The 25,558-nt window shown below is 24.0% G+C and overlaps 1 protein-coding gene across 4 annotated transcripts in view; it reads right to left on the bottom strand.

Moving 5' to 3' along the window:
• Window positions 1-3,966: 3,966 nt before the first annotated feature.
• LOC114124322 (gastrin/cholecystokinin type B receptor-like) overlaps window positions 3,967-25,558 on the bottom strand; it is a 124,231-nt gene continuing 102,639 nt past the window's right edge. For 3 of the 4 annotated variants that reach the window (XM_050200659.1, XM_050200658.1, XM_050200661.1), the window contains 7 exons: window positions 19,581-19,723; window positions 7,792-7,907; window positions 6,289-6,478; window positions 5,878-6,011; window positions 5,332-5,475; window positions 5,091-5,255; window positions 3,967-4,252 (listed from right to left, as the gene is read on the bottom strand). In XM_050200659.1, the coding sequence (XP_050056616.1) occupies window positions 4,079-4,252; window positions 5,091-5,255; window positions 5,332-5,475; window positions 5,878-6,011; window positions 6,289-6,478; window positions 7,792-7,907; window positions 19,581-19,723 (1,066 nt within the window). In that variant the 3' untranslated portion in view covers window positions 3,967-4,078. The remainder of the gene's footprint in view (window positions 4,253-5,090; window positions 5,256-5,331; window positions 5,476-5,877; window positions 6,012-6,288; window positions 6,479-7,791; window positions 7,908-19,580; window positions 19,724-25,558) is intronic. The other variant, XM_050200660.1, reaches the window with a different exon arrangement.

Below are 25,558 nucleotides of genomic sequence, written 5' to 3'. Positions count from 1 at the left end.
TATTCACATAATCATTTTGTCCAGTTTGTATATTAATATATCATTTACAAAGTCTTACGCTTAAAGTTGTAAGTTGATTTTTCTTTCGACGTTATTTGCAGTACACTTTGCCAACTGGCAAAGGATAAACTTATTTGATTTTTTTTTTTTATGTTACCATATCCTGTTACACTGGCATCCAAACAATGGGCAAATAATGTTTTCACAGTTTTTGATTTTGACATCATTGTTTTTAATTTTAAGCTTTACTTATATTATTATATTATTATAATTAGTCGTTATTCAAAATAAACATTTGCTACAAAATAGAAGTAAAAGCAAGTGAATATTATCGGCCATAAAGCCGTACCACGTATAAAGAAACCAGTGCGTTCTGGAAACTAACATTTATTCAATCGAATACCATATTGTGTCATGTATACTCGGTACGTGGCGTAATTTGTCGGACTTTCCGTGTCATAATGAAATACAATATAATATGGACGGATACCGATTAAATATAATATTATGGTCTGCCAACACTCTGATAATGTTGATTTTAATACGTAATAATACTGTAGTATCGGTCTCATTTTGAAGGACGAGTTATGGTAATTTCCCATAGAATAATTAATAAATGGACCAGGAGACGTATTCGCTGAAACGTTTCCGAATGACGGTCCGCATACATTATAATATGGTTATTATATTTTTTATTCATGTGTGCCGATGCTGCCAGATAATAAAAATAATAGTTATCATTATTATAATTATATGTATATTATTATTATTATTGTATTCTTAGGATTGCAGTCGCCCTCTGGCCTCTACCGCTTTGCGTTTTGAATCAATCGTAGACGGGATTTCCACTTCAGTTATTATTGCGATACACGACTAAAATTGCCAATAATGTAGTCTTTTCATTTAATATATTGATGTAAAAATATTTACATTCGTGCCATATTATAATATCATACGTAAAACTATTATTAGTTACCATAATATCACTGTAAAAACTTTTATAATTTAAAATATATTATAATGTTGTATATTATAATATAATAATACGTCGTCGTAAAACAAATGTAAATTATGCAACGCCATATTTATACATTTACCGAGTATAAATTAATAATATATTCATCGAAATCAATTATTTTATTGTTCACTGCAGATTCATAGATTTTCTTACGAAATATATCTGAGCTATTAAATTTAATGATTCGAGGATTACAGAGATAACATTTTATCAAATATTATGAAGATTACTCGTCATAAACTATTGCAGTTAATTTTTACTACAAAAGTATGAAATTATAATGTATGTATTTTTTTTTATTTTTTTTTATGTATAATCTATCTATATTATAACAAATTCAAAATTTTCTTGTGTAACTAACGTATTCCATGTCCGAACACTTGTGAATGGTATAGGAGTTATTTGTAGTTGAAAAAATTGGAATTAGAAATAATTTAATAATTATTTTTTATTGAAATGCTTATTTATTTTCTAGGTGTTTTTTTTAATAATAAATTGTGTTTGGCGCATTCACTTGGAGATAACCTGGTGGTTATTTTGAATTGGTGTGTTTTTACGATATTGGTGATTTGCGTTTTTTGAAAATGGTGCTTTTGGAGTAAATTTTCGAAATAATCGTAGTATGTCATGCAGTGAGTTGGAGAAATGTACATAGGTTATTGCGCAATATAGTGATATTTATTTGGATGTGTGATGGTAAAAATAATACATATTGTAATATGTTTGCAATTCATATTAAATTAACTGCTGAAAGAAAACTTTGGCTTATTTGATATTTCTGTGCGCATGCTTACGATTTAGCCCTCATAGGTCTCAAGAAATTGAAACAATAATAATTTATTGTTAATAATATAATTTCGACTATAATAATTGAAAGAATCAGGGCTTATAACACTACTATTTACGAGTTCATGAGTGTAGAGAAGATAACATCAATAGACGTTTGTAATGTTTGTATAGCCTTTGAGAACACAACAATTATTTCTACATTATTGCAGCGAATATAACAATGAGAAGTTATAAATGTTTTTTTTTTTTTTTTAGTAACTTAATGCATGGCTTTTTTTGTTCAACAGTCAAATAACTATTAATGTTATTGATAATTATCGTCTGAAGAAATTCTTTTTAGAATTCTTTTTTTTTACCAATTTTATTTAATGTAATGTTACGTTTATCATATAATATATCCAGTGAGTCAACTTGTTTGAGGTTATACCAGACAGACTTCAACTGGGTATCTATAAATCATATGCATGACGCAATTGTGAAATAGAACAACGAAACATCCAGGGATCATTACAAACCTGCATAATATTTTAATATTAATAAATGTTTTTTTCGGCTCATATACTTATTGTTTATAACTTGATAAAGGTTGTACATAAATATTTCTATAGAATTTCACATATAATTTATATGAATGTCTAACTGGATCGCTGAAATATGTTCTGCAGAAAACAATGACATTTTTTATGTTTAAATTATAAAAAATCGTTGCACTTTTAAAAACATTTTATTTTACTTTTATGTTTTTTTATTTTTTAAAATTAGCTTTCAATAAAATATCAATAAGGCTCAACAATTACAACTGGTAAGATAACTTAAAATTAATCATACAACACAATAATACAATAATTATTAATATATCTATTTGTATAAAATCGATTTTTTTTATATATATATTATATATATTCTACCAATAAAATGAAAAAAATAATAATTTGTTGTTTTTAATTATAATAGCAATACGTCAATAGACACATATTTATTTATGTATTTCATATGCATTTACCAAAATCAAATTTGGTTATTCTTTATTGCAATTTCAAAAATAATAATTCTACAAAAATGTTTACTGATTATTTATTTGAGATTAAAATCAGATCATACACACTTGATGTTATATTATAGGTAAAATGTATAATTAACAAAATAATGTTTACAACTTTGGTATATATTAATTATATAGATCAGTTTGTAAATATATTATTTTCTTTTAGTATTTTAATTTATATAATATAATGTTTTAGATTTTATTATTTAATCTTAGGAAAATATTCAGTACAGAGAAAGACTGGGTTTATAACTAGAAATAGGATTTTTATGGAATAAAAATTATAAAAATATGCGAGATTAAATGCATTAAATAGTGTTAAAATTAATCACAAATCATACAGTTACAATATATTTTACCACCAATTTTAACAATTTCACTATAAAATTCTTGAACAATTTTTCATAATTTAGCACCTTCACTTTGAACTTTAGGCTTTGTTCGAAATCGTTTATACATAATATGTTTCATTAAATGTCATACACGAAATATTAATAACAATAAATTCCAAAAAATAAAATAAATATGCTGGAACCTTAAAAATCTTTAATACATTTAATAATATAGCAATATAATTTATAAGGAGTTTAAAATTTGAAATATCAAAATAATTTATGATAATGCTATTTTGTTTGATTTATCTTTATAGAATTTGTAAGTTTGAGTATTAAAATTGCGAATATCAATACATAGTTGTTCAGTCGTCATCGCTTATAGAATCGTTATTTTTATGGATAACAGGCATAAAAATTCATACTAATATATATTATAATATCCATATCGTTTGGTGGTAAAGTAAACGAACGAGAATTTCGAGACTTATATAGTTAAACTGCGATACCTGATCTCCGTATTCTATATCTAGCTTTTTTTTATTATTATTTTTTTAAATATTATAATAATATACAGGTAAAAATGAGTACACATTATGTATATACGATGTAGGAGATTTTAAGATATATAATATATTAAATTACTTAATATCATTGAGGTAAGTAGTAAGTGCCTATTATAAAAGATCAATATTAAATATGTACAGTATATATTGTTATATATTTATACCAATAAAAAAAAAATTGTTAGATATTTGTAAAAAGATAATAATAATAAAAACATTATTATATACGAGAAGTTTTTGTTCGAATATGGACATATACTTTAAGCTTTATACATTATAATACATTAATTAAATAATATAAAAATTAATATAATATATATACGTAATATTACAAAATTAACTCATTTTCATTTACAGAACAGCAAGGTTTGATATCGTTGCAGTTCGTGTTTGGACTGTATTGTTTTGGCGTAGTTGGGCCAGGGTGAAACACAGCCGACGTGGGTTGCGGAACGAGCCGTATCCACTGGTTGTGCTTTTCTCGGTCAACCCCTTCTGAAACCGATTAATGAAAATCCAGACTTATAATTAATTTATCAAATTATTACGTGATTCTATATTTGGAGTATTTTGAGGTATAAATATTTTCATTATATTTCATGTTGACTGAACAACAGAATTTAATAAACTTCATAAAATATTTGTGGGTTAAAACTTTGAAGTTGTTGTACATTGTTATGTATTTATTCTCATTGATTTAAGATTATGTTTAAATACAACATATTTGTGTGGAATTTCATTGAATTATGAAAGTACATTATTAGAATTTTTATAAGAAATAAAAACTAATGAAAGGAAATTTTGTTTTGTAAACAATTGAATTTAACGTGTCAAAAAAGTTAGGTTACACCAAAATATCGAAATAATACATTTTCAAGAAAACTGTACATACATCAGAATTGTATAATAAAGTAATAATAACACTTGCACTTTGAATTCGGGAATAATATAATTATAAAAAAGTATTAAAAAAAGTTTAATATTTTTATCTAAACTCTATGCATTTTATAGATTTATTTAATGAATATAATATTTTTATCTTGCGTAATCTATTGTAGGTTAATTGCGTGTAATTAAATAAATAAATATTACCTATAAGTTATATATATGTATTAATTTATAAAATCTACTAAAGAATATGATTAAAATTTGTGACCATCAAATATGATATTGAATTTTAATAGACATAATAATATATATTATATTATATTTTCTCTATTTCATAAACTTATACATCTACATCTATTGCATACAGATTTATAATAATTATCATGAACATGTATCATAGATTGATGATTGATTATATAGTTTTTAACGGAAGTCGTAGACTATCAACTTACTTTGCATCGATTTCTTCTTCTCGGTTTAGCGATTCCAGTATTACATACGAAACCTTTAATTGTTCTTCGAAAATTTCTTGTCATAAAACAATATAACAATGGGTTGATTGCTGAATTAGCATGGCCCAATAGTAGTGTAAAAGGATACCACTTCATTAAATACTCCTAAAAAAATTATGTCTTATATTATATACATGTATCGTAAATACAAAATACTATTAGGCATAATAATCGTAAATACCTGATCTAGACCAAATTTATCAAGCGTGATGTCTAAATCTAAAAAAAGTGTTAGTAGGTTGTATGGCAGCCAACAGAGTGCAAATATTACTGCTAAGACAAAGAGTATTCTTGCTACTCTACGTCTCTCCCGTACCATTCTGACCTGAAAAGTAAAATTTATTTTTTTATTAAATATAACATCAAGGTTTATTATTTTATAAATAACTAAAATACTGTAACAATATATTTATTATTTAATTTAACTATTTAATTTATTTTATTTTAAGCTGTAAAACATTTCGATATTGTACGAGGATAATGGCTAAACTTAAAATCTGGTACAATTAATTATTTTCATATTTCATGATCAATATTGTTGTGTACTTTGATATGTAAGTATCTAATAACTAAACTGTTATATAATAAATTATGATTAATAATTTTACAGCTGTTTGATTTCTGCTTAAACATAGAAATATTTAAGCAGAAAAGTATATAACTGTACAATTTAATGTGTTATACACTATACTAAGTGATAATACGTTTATATCATATATTAATTGACCTGTTGAACACTTATCATGCCCTGTTGGTCATCAAAGGGCGGTCGTACTGCCCATAGTCTTCGACCCATCAATGTGTAAGCTCCAGTCACTAAAAATCCAGGTGTAGCATACACCAGAACAAAACATAGAATACCTGCAAATTTTAATATATTTTTATTTTATTATAACGGATTGCACTTTTTGAATATTCTAAATAGTATTTATATAATATTATTGGGGCGGATTCAAAATGATAAACGTGGATTGAGCTTATAATATTATACAATAAATAACACTTTAACAAAGCGTTCAAGATATAATGAAAGTAATGTACAAGTTAGAGTTTAACTATAAATTCATATGATTTTTGTGATTACAATTCTGTCGTTGATGCCTACAAATAGAGATAAATCTTATTATAATAAATGTACCATAGACGTGTTTAGATAACGTAGATTTTGCATGTGCATTTCCCCAGTCTTCTATACACCATGCCAAACCGTATCTATGGACTGCATCAATTAATATTGGATCATCTCCTAATTCCACAGATTCTGTTTGACGGACCCATAAAACTGGCCCGAATATAGTCATGGACACAAGCCATAACGCAAGTATGACCTGTTAATAAAAACATAGGTACATACATTTAATAATTAAATTACAATCGTTTTTTTTTTATAAATATAATTATATTTATGTAAATTTTGAATAAGATAATTTATCTCCCGAAATTGATGTTGATTCATATGCTTTCTTCGTTAACGTTTGTGTTGTATTTTACAATGATTTATCATTAAATTTAAATTTAACACATGCAATGTTGTACTAAATGTTGAATTCACTGTAAACTATTATACTGAAAAAGCGAGTTTTCTAGTTAAAAACATATGCACCAATGGTCTGTTTAAAAGTACAGTTAAAGAAATGTTTAAACAGTCATAACTAAATAGATTTACACTTTAAATTTATATGTGTTAATATGGTTTTTAAAGTCCTTACATTATATTATTTAGTTTTATTTGTACAAAGCTTAAATAAATCAATTCTGTAGTCTACATATAAATATATATAATATATACGTATATACATAATATATATGTCTAAGACAGCACGTTATAAAGTACCTATTATGTTAAATGTATAATTTTTTTTTTTGTATGCGTATCATATTATTGTACTCAAAATGTAGTATTATTTATGAAGAACTAGTTTTTTTTTTAAACTTTATAGTAATTGAGTAATTTTGAAAAGTTGAAAACATGCTCGACTTATATTTAATTAAGTATTCTATTGTATTTGTTTTTTAAAATTGATGAAATTATTTTGTAATTATTATATACCTAAGTGATTTTTATATTTTTTGAGATAATTGAAAAAAAGTGATTTTCAATACTCGATTACTACGTACCGCATATTAATTTACGTCGTATTCATTTGTACGGCGTTTTGTATAGGCAATATAGGTATACTTTGTGTTGTAAAGCATATTAAAATGTTCATTATTTTGATGTAATAATAATATAGGTATATGCTGGTAATCATGTTGTTTTTAAATAATCAATATAAATTCAAAAAATGAAATTACATAAACTATAATAGTTTTAAAATCATAGTATATAAGTTAATTAAGTGGAGTTAAATATTTAACCAGACACATTCAATTATGTTCTTTTTGATGTTCCGATCTTGAAATAATGTTTGAAAAATACAATTTTTGTGTAAAAATAAATTATTAAAATGTTTACTATTTATTGTATTTAATCTTAACTTATATACCTAATTGATCACAGAATAAAACTGAAGTAATTTTTTGAAAATGTATTTTAATAACGTTTTTCTTCTTCTTTTCTAAAGGCTTAGCCTTGTCATAGTTAAGAAATAGATCTCCACTCATAATATAATATAATATAATATGTATATATTCAACTTACATAGATGGTTGATTTTCGATTGAGTACCTTTCTGAATGACATCGAATGTTCGATTGCTAAATATCTGTCGATACTCATTGCAGCTATAGTAAAAACGCTTGCACCAACTGAAACGCCTAAAAATAAAATAAGATTTTTTTACACTTATTAAACTGCAATGAATAAAATAATACCTACGTGTCTGTTGATATTGAATTTTGATCGTTTTATACAAGTTGTATTATTTATTTTACGAGTTATGTTTTGTTCTGAATGTAGCTTTTAGCTTATGTAATGAATAATGATGAATATTTTCCTATGAATAATGCTAGGAATGGGTTAGGTTAGTTAAAGTGAATAAATAAATATGCATAATATAATGTATGTATTTGATTTAAGTTTTGAGAAGATAAGAAATTTAACGCGTATCATACTTTATATTTTTAAAACGAAAAAAACAATTAAAACTAAAATAGGTTGAAAAAAGGTTCTCGTTAAGGTATAAAAATTCAGATTAGTTTCTATTTTAACAAGGTTATTTTTTACATTGAACGAAGAAAAAAGCTCCCGCTCTACCCTTCGTATTTAGATGATGGAATTATGTAATTGAAGAATTTAGAAAATTACGATTTTTTTAATGTTTTGTGGGAAACAATGTATAAATTTACCTGGAAATCACACTTTTATTTGCATAACAACTATAGAGAATCTTCAATGTTTGAGGAGTTTTATAGATGTATTTATAATAATTTAACTATGGATTTAACATTTTATGCTCCACAATTTTTTTAGCGATCATCTACCATTAATGGTTATATAAAACGGCATTTACTTACCTTTTGTATACTTTTAAAAATATTTAGATAAATGTATGGAGATATTTAATTAGTATGCGTGAAAAGCAATCACTAATTTTTAAATTTGAATATTATACATTAATTTTGAAATTGCTATTATCGAAGCAACAAAAGTAAGTTTAATTAAATAAGAATATTTTTCAAATGATTAATCAAAAGCAATTTTCAGATTAATTTGGCAACGTCGCATTCTATTTTACAAGCAATCGTGCCGCTATGAATTGTTAAAATCATGTTCTTTATTATTCCGGTATTGCATGAAATTGTACTGTTTCGACTTAAGTATAATTTAAATTCAATATTTAAAAAAAAATAACTCTGGGATGCATAGTTTTATATATGTTTTAAATTTTACAATTATGTTCGTTAATATAGAATCTACTTATTATTGTACCTATTAGAAATTATTAAAAATTAAAACATGAAAAAATGCATTGTTTAAAATATGTGTGTATTAATTATACTATCTATTTTAGGAAAGGGAAACACATTTTCTACATGCCTAATGATTTTTTTAACAACATTTCAATAATTCTGTACATTTTGACGTTTTTTTCACTTTAGTGAATATAATCCTTGCTTTTTAAAAGCTTTATTTTAGTGCTACTCGTATACTGGTACTATAATCCACACTCATATTTTGTTATTTTATTTTACATTAGCATAATATTAATTGATTCAAATGTAATTTAATTATAATATACCTATTTAGATATTATATACGAAAGTAAAATATTCCATCTCTTATTCAGGTAAGTGTTTAATAAATTGTGTAACATAATAATTAAAAAAAAATTCAGATGAATTTATAAATATAGTATAGCTAGTATAGGCTATACCACTACAGTAAAATATATGTATTCATTAAGATTACCTATTGGTGATGTAAATTAATATGTTAAATATAAATTTTATAAATTTAGTATATATTAACAAAAATGCAATGAATTATTACCATTATTTTAAAAAAGTCTATACAAATCGTATTTTATACTTATATATAAAAAAATATTTTGAAATAATGATTTACAAGTTTTAAGTTGCATCAAAAACTACTTTTATGTAATGATTGTGTAAGAATTTTTTGGCAGAAAATTATTATAATAAAACGTCAGTTGTGGATTTTTCCTAATTCCCTTTAGCCCTGGGTATCAAAAATAGTAAGATGGTAGAATGTTTTTTCTACCTTTTTTGTTTCTCAAGTTCCAAACTTTAATTGGAAATAGTTATTTGTTTATTACTAGATTAAGGTTGACAGTGACGAAGTACATTAGCAAAAAAAAAAAAAAAAGCACTCTACTCGATATTTACCACTTCAAAAAAAATTTATGAATCATATATATGGTTTTGGGTATAAATTATGTCCTCTGTTCTCAAATACTGGACTAATTCTGCGTCGCGCGCGCACTCGGAACTGACCTCCTAGATCCATCTCGATCACATTTTCCACTCTCCCCCAACCTAAAAAGCTTAGGACCATTTACAGCACAGCAAAGAACGCTAGTGTTGCTACAAGTATCATGTTTTGTCATTAAAAAGTGGTATTTGAGTTACCAAAATTGATAAGAATCAGTCAGAGTCAGAAAATCAAAATATCTGTACCCAGCTCAAAAGCATATACGAGTATGTTTATAATATTATAAATATAAATATATTTAATATTATCAATTAATTCAAACTTATTGAAATTAAGATAAATAGTAAAAGCATAAAATAATTTATTTAATACTTTATTAGATTTAAGAATAGGCTATTCCCGGGATGAGTACTATTTGTCGGGTATTCATAAAGCTATGTTATGATGGGGTATTTCATCTCAATATTTAAGTTTTTTTTTTCTTAATTTCAATTTAAAAATCACTAAAAATGCTTAAAAATATAAAAAGCCTAACAAAAAGTTAGATTTTGATTGGATATGCACAAGTGCTGATTTATTAATTTAACTAACATTAAAAAATAAATTAAAATGTAAGGTACTAATTTTTTTATTTAAAATTTTCTATATTATAATCTTTTAAAAGTACATAATTTAATAATGATAATATGTAACATATATGACAAAAATATGAAAATTCAGAGAATATAACTATAACAATATATCACAGAAAAATGTATAAAATAAATCAGCCTTTATAATATTTTAAATATTTTAAATACCTACTCAAAACTTTTATTACTATTTTCTATTGACGAAAATTTCAAAATATTTAAATTTTTTTAAAGTAATTTATGGATTTTTTTTTCCATTATTTTCGATAAAAATATTTTTTTAAGCTAAAAATCTTGAAAGTATATTAATTTTTTTTTTAAAAGCATTTTAAGTTAAAATTTCTAAAAAATCTGTTAAAATTACAAAAATTTGAAAATTTTTTTTGTAATTAGTTAACAATTTATAAAAATCTGAATTTTTATAGCTAATACATGACAATTTAATACAAGATTATTCATAAGTAATTAATTATGTAACAAAAAGATAAAAAAATGTATAATAATATGTACCTACAGTTATTTTTTTTTTAGACATTAGTTGTTAAAATTTGAATAAAATTATATATTTAAACATGAAAAACGATATTCATTATTTTTTAAAGTTCAAAAACATTATTCGTGTGGATTTAAAATTGTATGAACATTATGAATTTTACTATACGCTATCATTTTTTCAAAATATGTTGATAAATATTGTTTTAAGTGGTATGGTATTAACTCAAAAGTCAATAATAATAACCTAGTATGGTATAAATTTGTATTATTATAATAATTAAACATTATAAATATAATAAATACAATACTTTTAGTATACATTAAATCAACCTACCGTAATGCTTATAGTAAAATAAATTACATTAATAAGCAATATCAAAAAATATTTTATGAGTTAATAAACTTGGTGTTGGTGATATATGCTGATAGACCATCTCCGCTCAGAATCGTTTATCGTGTACAATGATATATCACCGAATTAAAAATGTAGCTATTACAGTACCTAACATACTTGACATCTACTCCACAGCAGAGGATACCAAAATTTCCACCTTATTTAACATACATTTATTCTTCAATTACTTACTGAACAGTATTTTTAAATATTTTATTTTTTCTCATGTGCATTATGTAAGTATTAGTTATTAGTTATTTATTGTACCTTATTAAAAATTATAAATGCCAAACTTAAAATATAGTTTAAATTATAAATTTTTGTTTTAACATTAGGTTCCAAATTCCGAGTGAAATTAATTGGTTTTTTTATTGATTTGTATTGTTTTTGTAATTGATTTTTTTTTATATATACATATAATTAAAGTAGTTATCCTTATAGGAGTATACTTTTTTTCTAAAATATGCATGTAGTATTAGTATTGATTGAACAAAAGTTAGCTTAGGATCTTAGGCTTAAGAAAAGTTTTGTTTTTGACATTTTCCCAAGAGTAAGGAAAAATTATTGAAAAATTGAAAAAGTAGAATGATGAAATGATTATTTTGTTTTAATTAAAAAACTACTCTTATCCCATAATTTTTAAATATTAATTTCATTTTGTTATAATAAATACCTAATTAAAGATATTTTTTAAATAACATTTTAAGTATCTAAGGCTAATTATAAAATATTTAAAATAACATATTTTCACAATATATTTTTTTTATTTTACGATCGTTTTTTTCGAATGAGATGATTTATGATGAATACTCTATCCTGCTCTGAAAATTGTTGTTGTTTATTTGATTTTTATAAATACAGTTATTTTTAAATGATTTATGATCATGAGTTATAAATAATAATTATATAATACGTGTGTAAATACCTTTTTGGTTTTTACTCAATAGGAATAATACCTATATTTATAGTTCGATGATGATATATACAATGTTAAATCATATTTATTTTATTCTCATACGTTAAATCTGCCTACACTTAATACAGTAAAACTTTGCCAATTTCTTGCTGCAACTTTAAAAACAATGATATTCAAATAATCGATAAAAATTATTAATTTAAATAACATTAAATTTAACTTTTAAAATATATACAAAAATAAACTACAAATTGGCTATTTCTGGTTTTTAGAAATACAACACTTAGTGTGCTTATTTAAAAATTGACAAAATATTTAAGCACAATATATCTTATTGATTACTTACTACAATAATTAAAAATATACACCAACTCACTAAACTGTGATTTTTCGAGTTATTTTTGTTAGGTTAGCAAATAATTTCATTTCACATAAGTCAAATGAAATATTTGTACAGGATAATATAATATATGAGTGATTATTTTGTCAAAGAAGGATTTAAAACATTTATAAGCAGTACGGTAAAAGAACTCGAGTAATCAAATTTGAATTGGATATTTTACTAAATAAGTATTAAGTTTGTAACCTGACAACTTAAATGTTTGGACGTTTCCCTTTTTTAATTAAATCAAGCACCATCATTAACTACAGGTTTGTTCCAAAATTATTCGCAGGTAGCTATACTACATAATATAGCATTTACTGCATATTTCATAGAACGCGTGAATAGAAATAAACATTAAAAAAAAATAGTTATTCAATAACTTATACGGATGATATCTGTAAAATAATAACTTAATACAGTTTATCACTGTTGATTGTAAAAAAAACCATAAATAATTATTCAGCATTGTAAAGTTTAATTAATGTACATGGACTTAGGATTTTTAATAATTTGGTTTTAAACGGTATATGCTGGCTGTTGATATATTTATTCTAATAGTTATAATGATTTAATTAAAATAAAATGTAAGTAATAATTTATTTTGTGATTTAGAAATTGATAATTATTATAACTGAAAAACTAATACGAACATAAGCGATGGTTTCAAATTTTTTTAAACAAGTTGTTTATATATTATATTGTCTATTTACAAAATAAATGCAATAAATAGTTTAATATTTTAATTTGTATTTATATAATGACCAAGAATAATATTATGGTTCATAATATTGTATGGTTATTTTTTTTCATATTTTTCACGTAATAGAATATACATTATTCATTAGGTAAAACCGTGTTAGGTTTAAAAAAATCTATATTATAAGTAAGAATTTAATAAATATACCTGTGTATAAAATAAATAGTAAATGTGGTGGAACCTCGATAACTCGGACCTCTATAAATCGAATTTTCGATAATATGAAGGAATGCCTTAGCTCCTGCCTTACAAATATATATTTCATATATTTTCTGTAAGTCGAATTTTCGATAACTCGAAATTTTTTTTTCGTTTGGATTCAAAAAACAGATTATGATGTTATAGGCTCCTCAATCGGTGGTCTAATAAACGCCATTACGGTGATGAAAATCCAGCTAAATTGGCTATATATACATTACTGACTAAATGATTTTCATGTATGTTCATTGTTCATGGTGTCATTTTAGCGGCTTTATATCGAGTAGTTGTTGACAAATTTGACTGTGATCTATTATAGACGAAGCTTTCTGTGATGTTCAACTTGGGATCAAATTATTTAAATGCGGGTAATGTTTTATACATCGTAAAGTGGGTTTTTTGTTATTTCAAAATAGCTTTATTATACTATAAATATTTACGTACAAGTGTACTTACACCAAGTTAAAGTGTTCTACCTGTCTCATTGAATAGTGATATAAAAAAAAAGTATTGGGAAGAACGCGTTCCTTTATATAGAAACAAGAAGTGGAATAGAGTTCCTATTTATGAGGAATATGAGCGCAAGTTTTCGTTACGAAAAAAAATAATTAAATTAAAAGAATATTATTTTTAATGATAATATTGTCTAGAAATTATTTTGTTTTGTTATCACAATCATTTTGTCAGTTAGTAATATACTAATTTATATAAATAGTATTATAATAAATACACTATTTAGATAATTTTTTACAACAGAAACTATGAGTTTTTTTTATAAAAGAAGCAATTTATAACTTATCATTATGTCGGAACCAAAAGAGAAGAATATAAAAGACTATAGTAGTCGATGTGGACATCACTAGATTTATTTTCATTGAAATATTTTTTAACGTGTATGAAAAAATTACAATTAATACGTACCTAGGTATCCAAATTAAGGATTGTTATCAGTGATTCCCAACCTGTTTTTACGCTTACACTAACTTAAATAAAAGTAAATTGAGACATATTTAAACAATTAAACATTCGGATTCTTATCTTCTTTTTTTAATAATAATTACAATGACTTTTAATTGTTATTTGTACGTGTGAATTTTCGATGATCAACAAATTATATTACTGTTGTTAGTTTACAATGTTATGATTATATCCTAAATTTATTTTGTTAACAACAATAACCATTGTATTGGTTAAAACATTGAGTATCTATTGTATCAAAATGATTGTTACTTATTTCTCCCGATTAATAATATAGCCAATAGTGTAAACTATTGTAGCAAAAGAAACGGGTTTTTTCTTATCATAGAAAAATTGTCTTTTTATTTGAATGATATCAGTTCTGGATGAATAAATAGGTAACATTTGTTCGATAAGATAAACTATATGGCATCATTAAATGATAGTGTATCGACCCTAACCGAATGGTTATATCAGTAGAATATCAGTACCTAGTTATATTATACTCCACTGCATATTCGCTCATTGCATCTAGACTTCTACCAACACGATATTTTTTCGTCCTTCAATTGAAAGTTTTATAAGTAAAAATGGTTTTATAGGTACCGTATCTAAAAAAAGTTGAATAAAATTTTAAAATTTTTTTTGGTTCCTTAAAAAGTATTGGTTTAGGGACGACTATATTAGGAAAATGCATAAAATTATACTATTTCAAAATCATGTTAAAAAAAAATAAAATCGTTGAATGAATATCATTCAGATCACAATTAAAATAATGAAATAAAATAAAATAAATATTTATTGCTAAAATTAATAAGATTTTTAAGATATCTAAATACGAAATTTCTTAAAATATATTCACAGTAATTATTTTTAAATTCCAAAAATCAAAATTAAATAAACCTTATTGACTGAGACAAATAGGGAAATTTATGAAATATTTTGTATAATAGTATAATAGATAATAGAAAATATTTTAAAAATTTTAATTGTCAGAACCACTTATGTCAAAAATATAATCATTTCTTGGAAAATTATATAATGAATAAAATAATAAATACATTTTCTATTTGAACACCTAAATTTAATGAAAAACGAATACTTACTTAGAAATTGATTGTTTTAAGAACTAAATAAATTATTGCATAGTATAATATAATATTCCAATAGTATCTAAACAAGTTACAAATAAGTCTCGATAATTTTCTGGCTGTCTAATGGAAAAAACTTTAAATTACTTAATAATATTCTACAATTGGATGTTAGCCAACATATCTTTTCAGTTATAGTTGTAAGTTTATTACAAATATATGATTTAAAAATAATTGTAACAAATAATTTTTAAACTTTTAGCTTAAGAGAGTTTGTTTTTATAGTTCAGACACATACACATAAAATTGTTGTAAAAATTAATTTTAATTAGTTTTGAAATACCTCAAGAATAATTCAAGTATTACAATTATATTATAATATATACTATATAAAAGCTGTAACACATTTTAAATATTTAGTTTAGTGATTAGTGATCACTTTTAATAAGAATATTTAAATATAGTATGGTTTAGATTTTATGTGAAGTATTGAGTTGATTAAATTTGAATCTAAGGATTTATAAACAATCAAAGTATCGTAATTTGTGACATGTTTCTTTTTTATATGCATATTATTATTATATTAGTTTTTTAATGTACCAATATCCATTTAAAATAGCTCAATCTATATGTGTACTGTTTTTATATACATTTTTATTTTAAAGGCATGCTAAAAAAAACGAGTGAAGTACTGAACACGAAAGTGTAGTTCTTTACAAAACATTTAAAACATTGAATGGCTTCTTTACTTTGAGTACTGAAAATAATGTAAAATTTAAATCGTTTTGCGATCTCATATCTATTCTACAATTTGCTACGTACGAGTGAATCACTAACAACGCCTATCGCATTAAGAATATAGATATCAAGTATACAACATTTAGAAGCCAAAACGAAGGAAGAATGTATGATGGTTTTTAACCCGCCATGAGTCGCATCACGGTCTTTTAGACCGTGAGTTTATTATTTTACTTATAACTCATTGTGAGTAATTTACTTTATTTCATGCATTTGGTTACCTTCAATGTACACGCTGACCTATTTTTTAAAACTATTTAGAACAGTCTATTATTGTTCATCGAATTTATAGCTATTTGTAAAGTCCGTAATCTGTCAAAAAGGCCGTGTGCGACTAAACTCGGTATCAGTTTTGTTACGCATATTTTCGTCGGCATACAATTTTAAATGGAAAAACCAACAAAAACAATATATCTAGTTACTTACCTCTTATATCTTCGAACCTAGCAATATTTTGGTTTATTTTCGCCGACAGTCGACTTGGTGGGAGAAATAGACCTCAAAACCGCGCGGCCATTTATTTTCATTTTAATCTTAAGTATAATAGTTCATTAATACCAATTTTTATTGTAAAATATAATAAATAAATAAAATATAATTTTTGTAAATTATTAATAAATGCATTTGTACGTAAAATGTTAAAAAAAATATAAGATCTAAGTGAACGGTCAAAAAGACCTTGTGCGACCACATGTGTTACATACAATGGTGCGACTCATGGCGGGTTAAAAGAGTACCTTTTCTTTACCGTCCCATCAATGATATGGAAAAAGTACGGTTTTATTTATTTAAGTGTTCGTAAGTTGATAAGTAGTAATACACATTCCATAAATAAAATGATTATAAACACCTTTTAATATATATATATATATATTAATATAATATATATATCATTATTATTTTCTTTTAAATTTAATCATTATACTTATAAACAGTTTTTAAAGTTTTTTTGTATGGTCATAATTTTAATAAAAATCTGTGCTGTAAACTTTTGTTCATTATTAATATGCAAGGAAAATGAAAAATTATACACTAATCCGTTTTTACTTATTTACATTTATATTGTTATGCTGAAGCATTAGATTTACGCGATGTCATAGCTGATGTGTTTCTTTAATATGAAATATTAAAATAACATAGTTTGTTTTAGAAAATATGTTTGCGTTTTGTTTTGAAGATCCAAGCTAGCTAGAACATGTAGTTAATATTTTTCTTTTTTTTTGTTTACATTATTTTCAACTAAATAAGTTTTACCCAATATACATACAAAATACAGTGAAACTTCTATTTAACGATGTATCACGAGGAACAAAAAAAAACCATATTATAGAAGAATTCGTTAAATAGAATAAACGCATAATTAACAATGAATGTCGTGGTTCTCAAAAATAATTCGTTAAATAAAAAATGTCGTTAAATGAAGTTTGTTGGAAGTTTCACTGAAATTCTAAATTTTTGCGTATAGTTTGAAAAAAAAGGTAGTTTACTTTAGGAATCAAATATAATAATATAATAATACATTATAATATACAAATGTATAAAATCTTATTAATGAAAAATATAAATAATAATAATATTAACCTTCAGTTAAAATTTATGAACCACAATAATAAGCAATCCGTTTGGAGTTTTCGATTTTTTGGTCACCATGTAAACGAAGTATTAACATTTCTTAGATAAGTACCAAAGAAAACAAATTAATGAGTTCAAAAACCATCATAAATAATTATCATTGTTTAATTAATTAATTTATTTAAATTTAATTGTTATTAGCAAACGACTTTAGGCTCATATTACACGCTTCGATAAATAGTAATTATACATTAATATTAAATATTAATATTAATACACAATTAAAATACACTTGACACCATTATATCACTAAAACGAAAAAAATTCAATTTATATTAAGAAGAAAAATATTTTACAATGTAAGAAGCCATCAATTAATATTTTTTTTTTTTTTAGATAGTTTGCCAACATTAATATTTGATTTGCCGGTGTAATAAGTCAATAATTGTGTCTGTGAAAAGACGAAAAGAATTTAGAAGAAGAACTAAATGCCCAAATTGGAATATCGAAAGGAATTCAAGACAATATTGCTGGTCAATCGATTTCAGAATTAAGTCATAACGCCAACATAAATCATTAAATTGCTTTCTATAATATTCTGTGTTTCGATATTAAACCCTATGACTAGAATGTTAAGTACCACTACATACATTTTGTTGGTTTTATATGTTAAGATACAAAGAATACGATTTTGTAGTCGTACTTATTTTTTGATAAGATAGTTTTGATGTGGGTTCTGAATCGTTGACCAGTATTCTAGAACTAATCGAATAAAGAAAAAATATAAAACACGTAAGCACAAAGGTTCGAAAAACTCTCAGCAGTTACGTTTAAGGACCAAATGCACGTAAAGCTTTATTATAGGTTGTATTTATATGTTTTATAAACATTATTGTTATGTACTCAAACATTACTTTTCCCGGGCTGAATTAGTTTTTTTCATAAAGTGTATATACTGTATATGGCATACCACGAATATATCTAGTGACTCAATTACTCTTTCTGGCATTTTTTTTCATTTACGTTCGTTTAAATTTCACTCGTTGGCATGGGCACAAGTCATTAAGATACGTTTATATTCTACAAACTTGTACGAAACCAGTATTTTTCACAATTGTTCGTATATCTAATTATTTTGACATTATACATTTCAAACATAGATTATAATTTAAAACAAAATGTTTGTCAATAGTATATTAAGTATTCAAAATAGAAAAAAATAGACAAAAATAGACCCGCTCATTAGAAGCTACTGAAATGCTCTACCTATAACTATTATTTTTATTCTACATTAATACTTGATTCTTAATGGTATGTTATTGTACAAATTACATTTTGTGTTCAATTTTTAAAATGTTGGTGTTTAAGTTTAATATGGTCTCAATAAAACATTTATTATACCTTGTAAATACGATGTTAATTTGCACATAGTCTCGCCGTATAGCCATAAGCCAGTCACCGATTGTCCAACGGCCATTGGCATACATATGAATGTCACTAGAAGATCGGCGATGGACAAGTTCACCAAAAAGTAATTGGTGACACTATAATAAAAAAAAAAACAAAATTTAAACATTGTATTCATTAAATTATATACATATATATTTTTTAAGGTTGAAATAATGACAATTTTATTATCACCCTCGCCTAGCATTTGTAGGTACTAATATGACATTGGTATTCCTATTTAAAAATATTTACTATTGTACATGTTATATTTTTAATTTATATTTTGTTTAGTTGAACCTAAATTTTAGTTCTTACCTATAATTATTTTGATTTTATCTGACATAAACGTTGCGTGTACTAAATAATCCAATAACAGCGTTGAAACGACTAATGACGAAGGCCTTCAATATATATAGGTACCTATATTATTTAATATAAGCTACTAAGTTGGTCATTGTATTGTATCGTAAATGTAAATACCTATATGTCCTTATTTGGACGGATAAGTTGTTTGAAATCACGCATTTTGAACACTTATTAACGACCTGTGAGATTTGGTCTAGTGAGAAGTAACGCTTTTTAATTTGGCCGTTTTATATACTATTTTAAGTTAAGTTGATAGTATCGTGGTTTTTATTTTTATCACTAGTTTTAGTACTTATACGGTTCTATAAATACACTATGACAAAAAACAAAAGTTGTTATCTACTGTTAATATACAGTTATCAATAAATTATCATAATGCATAAAAAATTTACCAATTTAACAGCTCAACACACACACGTTTTGAATCATAAGATTTATTATTAAAATTATTTTTATTACAATTTATACAAATGTAATCACTTATAATTAAAAACGGTTTTAGAGATATGATATTTGAGTTTTTGAACAATGTTTTGTTTATACAGGAATAATGTTAACATTTCGAGGAAATGGTATACTCATGTTTTACAGCAGCGTGTTTAAATTCCCGGAAATAACGTTGGCCGTTGCCAACTAATTCAATCATTATTTAAGGACTAGCTTTCACATTAATATTATACGTGGAAAATCACACTAAATTTGGATGTTATTGCAATGTGTCATTAAATGGTCTTGGTAACAGAGTGTAGTGCATTTGTCACTTTGCATTATCGAAGCGCAAAAGTGTTATGATCCGAGACGTTTAATTGCACGAACTTAAAAACAAAATAAAAAAATCAAGGAAAACTCTAATCATTATTTGTTTTTAGTTTACTCGGTGGTATTTTTTGAACTTCACTTTATGAACGAAAACATTTTCTGAATATATTTGGATGTACATAATTTTTTTGTTTAAACTGCTGTACACTATTAAGATTTCTCGAAAAGAACTTTACTATGTTCAGTTGGTTGAAAAAAAAATCTAGAGATGTTTTTGCTTGACATTGAATTTTTCTTTGTTACAATTACCATCTCCAACACCACTTTTTTTTTCTGTCAGTTATTTTAACTTTAGAATAGCGTAAGTAAATGCTTAAAAAAATTTTACTGTACCCAAATACATTTTTTTAAAATCTCAAACAGAATTATATTCAACTGTTCGCAAAACATTTTTTTTAAATAATTTAATCACTTACAAGTTAATTTTTTTTTTATTTTAACACCGTAATAAAAAAATTATATATTATAATACACATGCATAAATATATTTCATATCCTGGTTGATATTAAATTTAGTTTATTTAAAATAATATAATAAAATAATATTATAATATCTATGACTATAGTGTAAGTTGTAATATTTAAAACCATAACTACGAAATAATAATAGCACAACGTGGCATGGTATAGTATAACTGCAACTACAATAAAACAACTTTTTTTTATCGTTTTATTGAGAAAACAGATTATTAATTTGGTTAGGTATTGCTCTATTTTTTCGCCATAATATTTTGTTAAAACTTAAAAGACTGTTACATAAAATAACTTCTTAACAATGGGGATTAAAAAAAAGAAATTAACGATAATACTCGTATTAGGTTGGTTTGAAATTTAAAAATATGATTTATTACTTTTTTCTGTAAAAATTACTAAATAATTTTTTAATATTATGCTATATTTTATTATAATTAATCATTAATCGACTTTCACACCTACCAAAATTTTCATAGAAGTTATTGAACATTCGATTAAAAGTATAAAGTATAAAGTATATAAAGTAACATCATAATATGTACGTATGAAAAATGAATGCCTAAATTTATTTATAAATAATTATATGTATATATAATTTATAAATTGGTTGAATTCAATACGTTTGGTAATAAACCATAGCTCATAAATTCAGAAAGCGGAATAAAAATATTATAATCGAGTCTTAGACAATAATAATAATAAAAAAAAATAATACTTAACAAAGATCCATTTCATTATTGATAAGTTGTATTACTCGCTAAAATATCTATTTTATTTGAAGTCGCTTTCTCATATACCATTTTTTAATTTAATAATAATACTATATTTATTAGTAGAATAAAACCAAACTTGTATTTTTTTTTAAAGTATAACTCAGTCTGTAACAGGTTATAGGTACCAAATTAAGGTATATTGTTGTGTTTAAAATTCATGACAGAAGAGAAAATATAAAAATCACAAGTGCCAATAGATCACAAATAAAAAACATTAATAAGGCGACGACAACACGTATAGTAACGTCGAAGGCAGGGATGCTGCAATGCTATCGGTTAAATCAATAAATTTTAAATAACTGTACATTATTAACCACTTATGTTTGCATTTTATTTTTACAAATTCCTATCGGTGAAACATTATTAAATACTACCGATTAAAAAAAAAAAATCATGGAAATAATATTTATGTGAATATATTATGCTCCCTGCATACAGTTGTGCAACCCTTGTTTCTATCAGTTTTTTTATTTCAAATTTTGACAAAAACGATTTTGTTGATTATTAATTCGAATACGAATAACCCTAAGTAGATACTTTAAAATTTCTCTAAACGATTTTATAAGCACTAGTTATCCATACATGGCAAAACTAAAAAAAAAAAAAAAAATCAACTTTTATATTTAATCCCAATAATCATAACTAACGAGGAAATTTGTATTACATTTTCAAGTATTTTGACTTAGTGAATATTTTTAATCAACAATATATTATTGAATTATCGAAAACTTATCTTACTTATAAATAGCTTAAAGAATCAAGATATTTTGAAAATAAAACATCATATAGATAACTTTATGTATCTATTTGTTTGTTTCTAAAACTAGTTTTTGTTTTTCTCATTTATTATTTAAAAAAATACTGGGAAATAATTACTTTTTTACCTTCCTTACCACCACAAACAACTAAGGTTTTCTTTCCTGTCAAAAAGCATATTGAAGTTGAAAATCGAAGAATTATTTTTTTTTCTACTACTAAGTGTTTATAATAAAAAATAATGATATACCTATTATCGAAATAATACGATATTATAATAATGACTATTTTAAATATTAATTGATTACCATATAGGTTAGCATAATACAAAATACACATAATACCTTAAATTATTCATGTCTATAAAATATATTGAGGTTATCAAACAAGATTATGTTGACATTTAATCATTTTATTTCCAAGAAAATATTACTGAAATTGGTTTAATAAAATGTACATTGTAAACATCCTTTTAGTTGTTGACACTATTTTTCTTATATTGTTATAATATTTGTGCTTAAAGATTATTTATAGCTATATTTAAATAATATTGGTATTTATATATAAATAAATACTATATATTAAACCCTTTGCTGTGTATAAACTATTAAGTATTTTCTCTCATCATATAATGCCTATTAAAAATCAAACATTCTGTATGTTTGGTCTTATCATTTGTAATTATTGCTCTTTTGATTATCGTTTAACCTTTAAATGTCTATTTACCTATATCGTTATGTTTCATCTAGAGTATGCTGCGATTACCTGGAGCTCTAATATCATTAGTTTTTCTAATCGAATTACACTCTATTAAAGACGTATTTTATTGTTTTATTAGTTTTAAATTAAAATTCAATTTCGAGAGGATTTATCATTCTGAATATAAACAGTATCAGTAACTTTATATAAATTTTAAATATTTAGTAGATAAAAAATGTCAAGATTCTTATGTTACTTTAAAAAAAAAAGATATATTAAATAATAGAATAGATAATTCATACACATTAAGTGTTATCAACTACAATATTAACCGTCAATATGTTATAGTTCACTGCTGATTTTAAGTACATATATAATATATGGTTATACTCAATTCTTTCAGATAAATATTGTATTAAGTAACAGCAATTCTGTTAGTATTGACGTTGATTATTTTCTTTGATAAATATTGGAACTATTAATATCATTACATTGATTTTTTTTTTTTTTTGATTTTATTCGATGTAATTGTCGTTGAGTGAGTTTGTAATTTCTAATTACTGCACTTTTATTTTGTATTTGGTCTTATGTCGGTAACCAAATAAATAAAAACCACTTGGATTCGCTCTATTTGTTCGTGTTTAATACTGTTTACTAAGTCAAAGATTTAATACACTTAGAGAATTACTGTCGAAAAGTATCTATACGTTTATTTTACGAGGTATTTTCATCAAGTTGTGTTTCGTGTTTTATAGCGTATGTTACCTGATACAGCTGTGAGTAGTATTATATAGTTAATATAATACCCAATAATAGAGATTTGTATATTAGTTTAGTTTCTACTTTCAAGTGATGATAATCTATCTAGGAAGTAATTTTAAACTAATATTTTGTTCTTGATTCAAGTTATTTTTTAATCAAAGAAGTTTGTAGGTTATACAGAGTGTAAATGTCATATTATACTGATAATAATTATATCATTAATTGTAATTGGTGTTATTTTTTTCATAAGATTTTAACAAGTACTTATTATAGCTTAAAATTTATATCTTATGCGTAAAGATAATTAAATATACAATAAATATAATACTAATGAAAAATAATAATATTGAGAAAGTACTTTAAATAAATATTGATCGGAGACTTATTAAAATGTAAAGATAACATATAATATAATCCACGAAACATTGTAATAATTCAATTAATTAAATTTACGTTTTATAAAATAATTTTAATCATGTTTAAAAATATAAATGTATTTTTATTTTTACGAGATAAGACTTGTATGCGTAAGGACAAATTAAAATATTAAACTTTATTTGAAATCTTGAAATATAATAAATACTTAAAAATTCTTAGATACATATAGCTTTAGCTTAATTTTTATTTTAATGAGAAAAATATTAAGATTACGAGTTTTATAGAAAAAAAACCTACTTACCTATCTGTTTCAATAATTATTATGAAAAACCTATATGTTTAGTTTATACCATTATTTTTATAAATCGTATCTATTGTTTGGGATACATTGAAAATAATTTTCTGAATGGACTCTGAGCTATTAATAAAGTAGTGCATACAAAGAATATATCTATATAGAAATTCGTTTAGTTTTAGTCTTTGAAAATATAAAATTATATTGACATTTTTATACACCATTGGAAATATAACAATGGGTATGACAATGGTTGTTAATAACAATAATTGTGAGGAGAAATTATTTTAATATTTTTATTTACCAATGCTATCTACTGTTATAGCCGCTGGCCTATTTATTTGAGATTCTATGTGACAAATGTGAATTACCCATTAGTCCTATTGCACTATGAACCAAGAAATGAAATAATAAATTATTTAGGCCATATGCTTATTGTAAATAACACGATTATGGTTTAAATAATCTTTCAAAAAAATAAAGTTCAACACTCATGACTGATAACATACTGATAATCAAATATATAAAACAATATTAAATATTATTATAATTTATGAGTAATAGATAATAGTGCGATGTTAACTATTATTATAAGTATTAAACCAAAG

This window comes from Aphis gossypii, chromosome 2 (assembly GCF_020184175.1).
Source record: "Aphis gossypii isolate Hap1 chromosome 2, ASM2018417v2, whole genome shotgun sequence".
Classification (NCBI taxonomy): Eukaryota; Metazoa; Arthropoda; class Insecta; order Hemiptera; family Aphididae; genus Aphis; species Aphis gossypii.
Note: the sequence above shows the minus strand (reverse complement) of the source record. Positions and strands in the feature narration are given on the sequence as shown.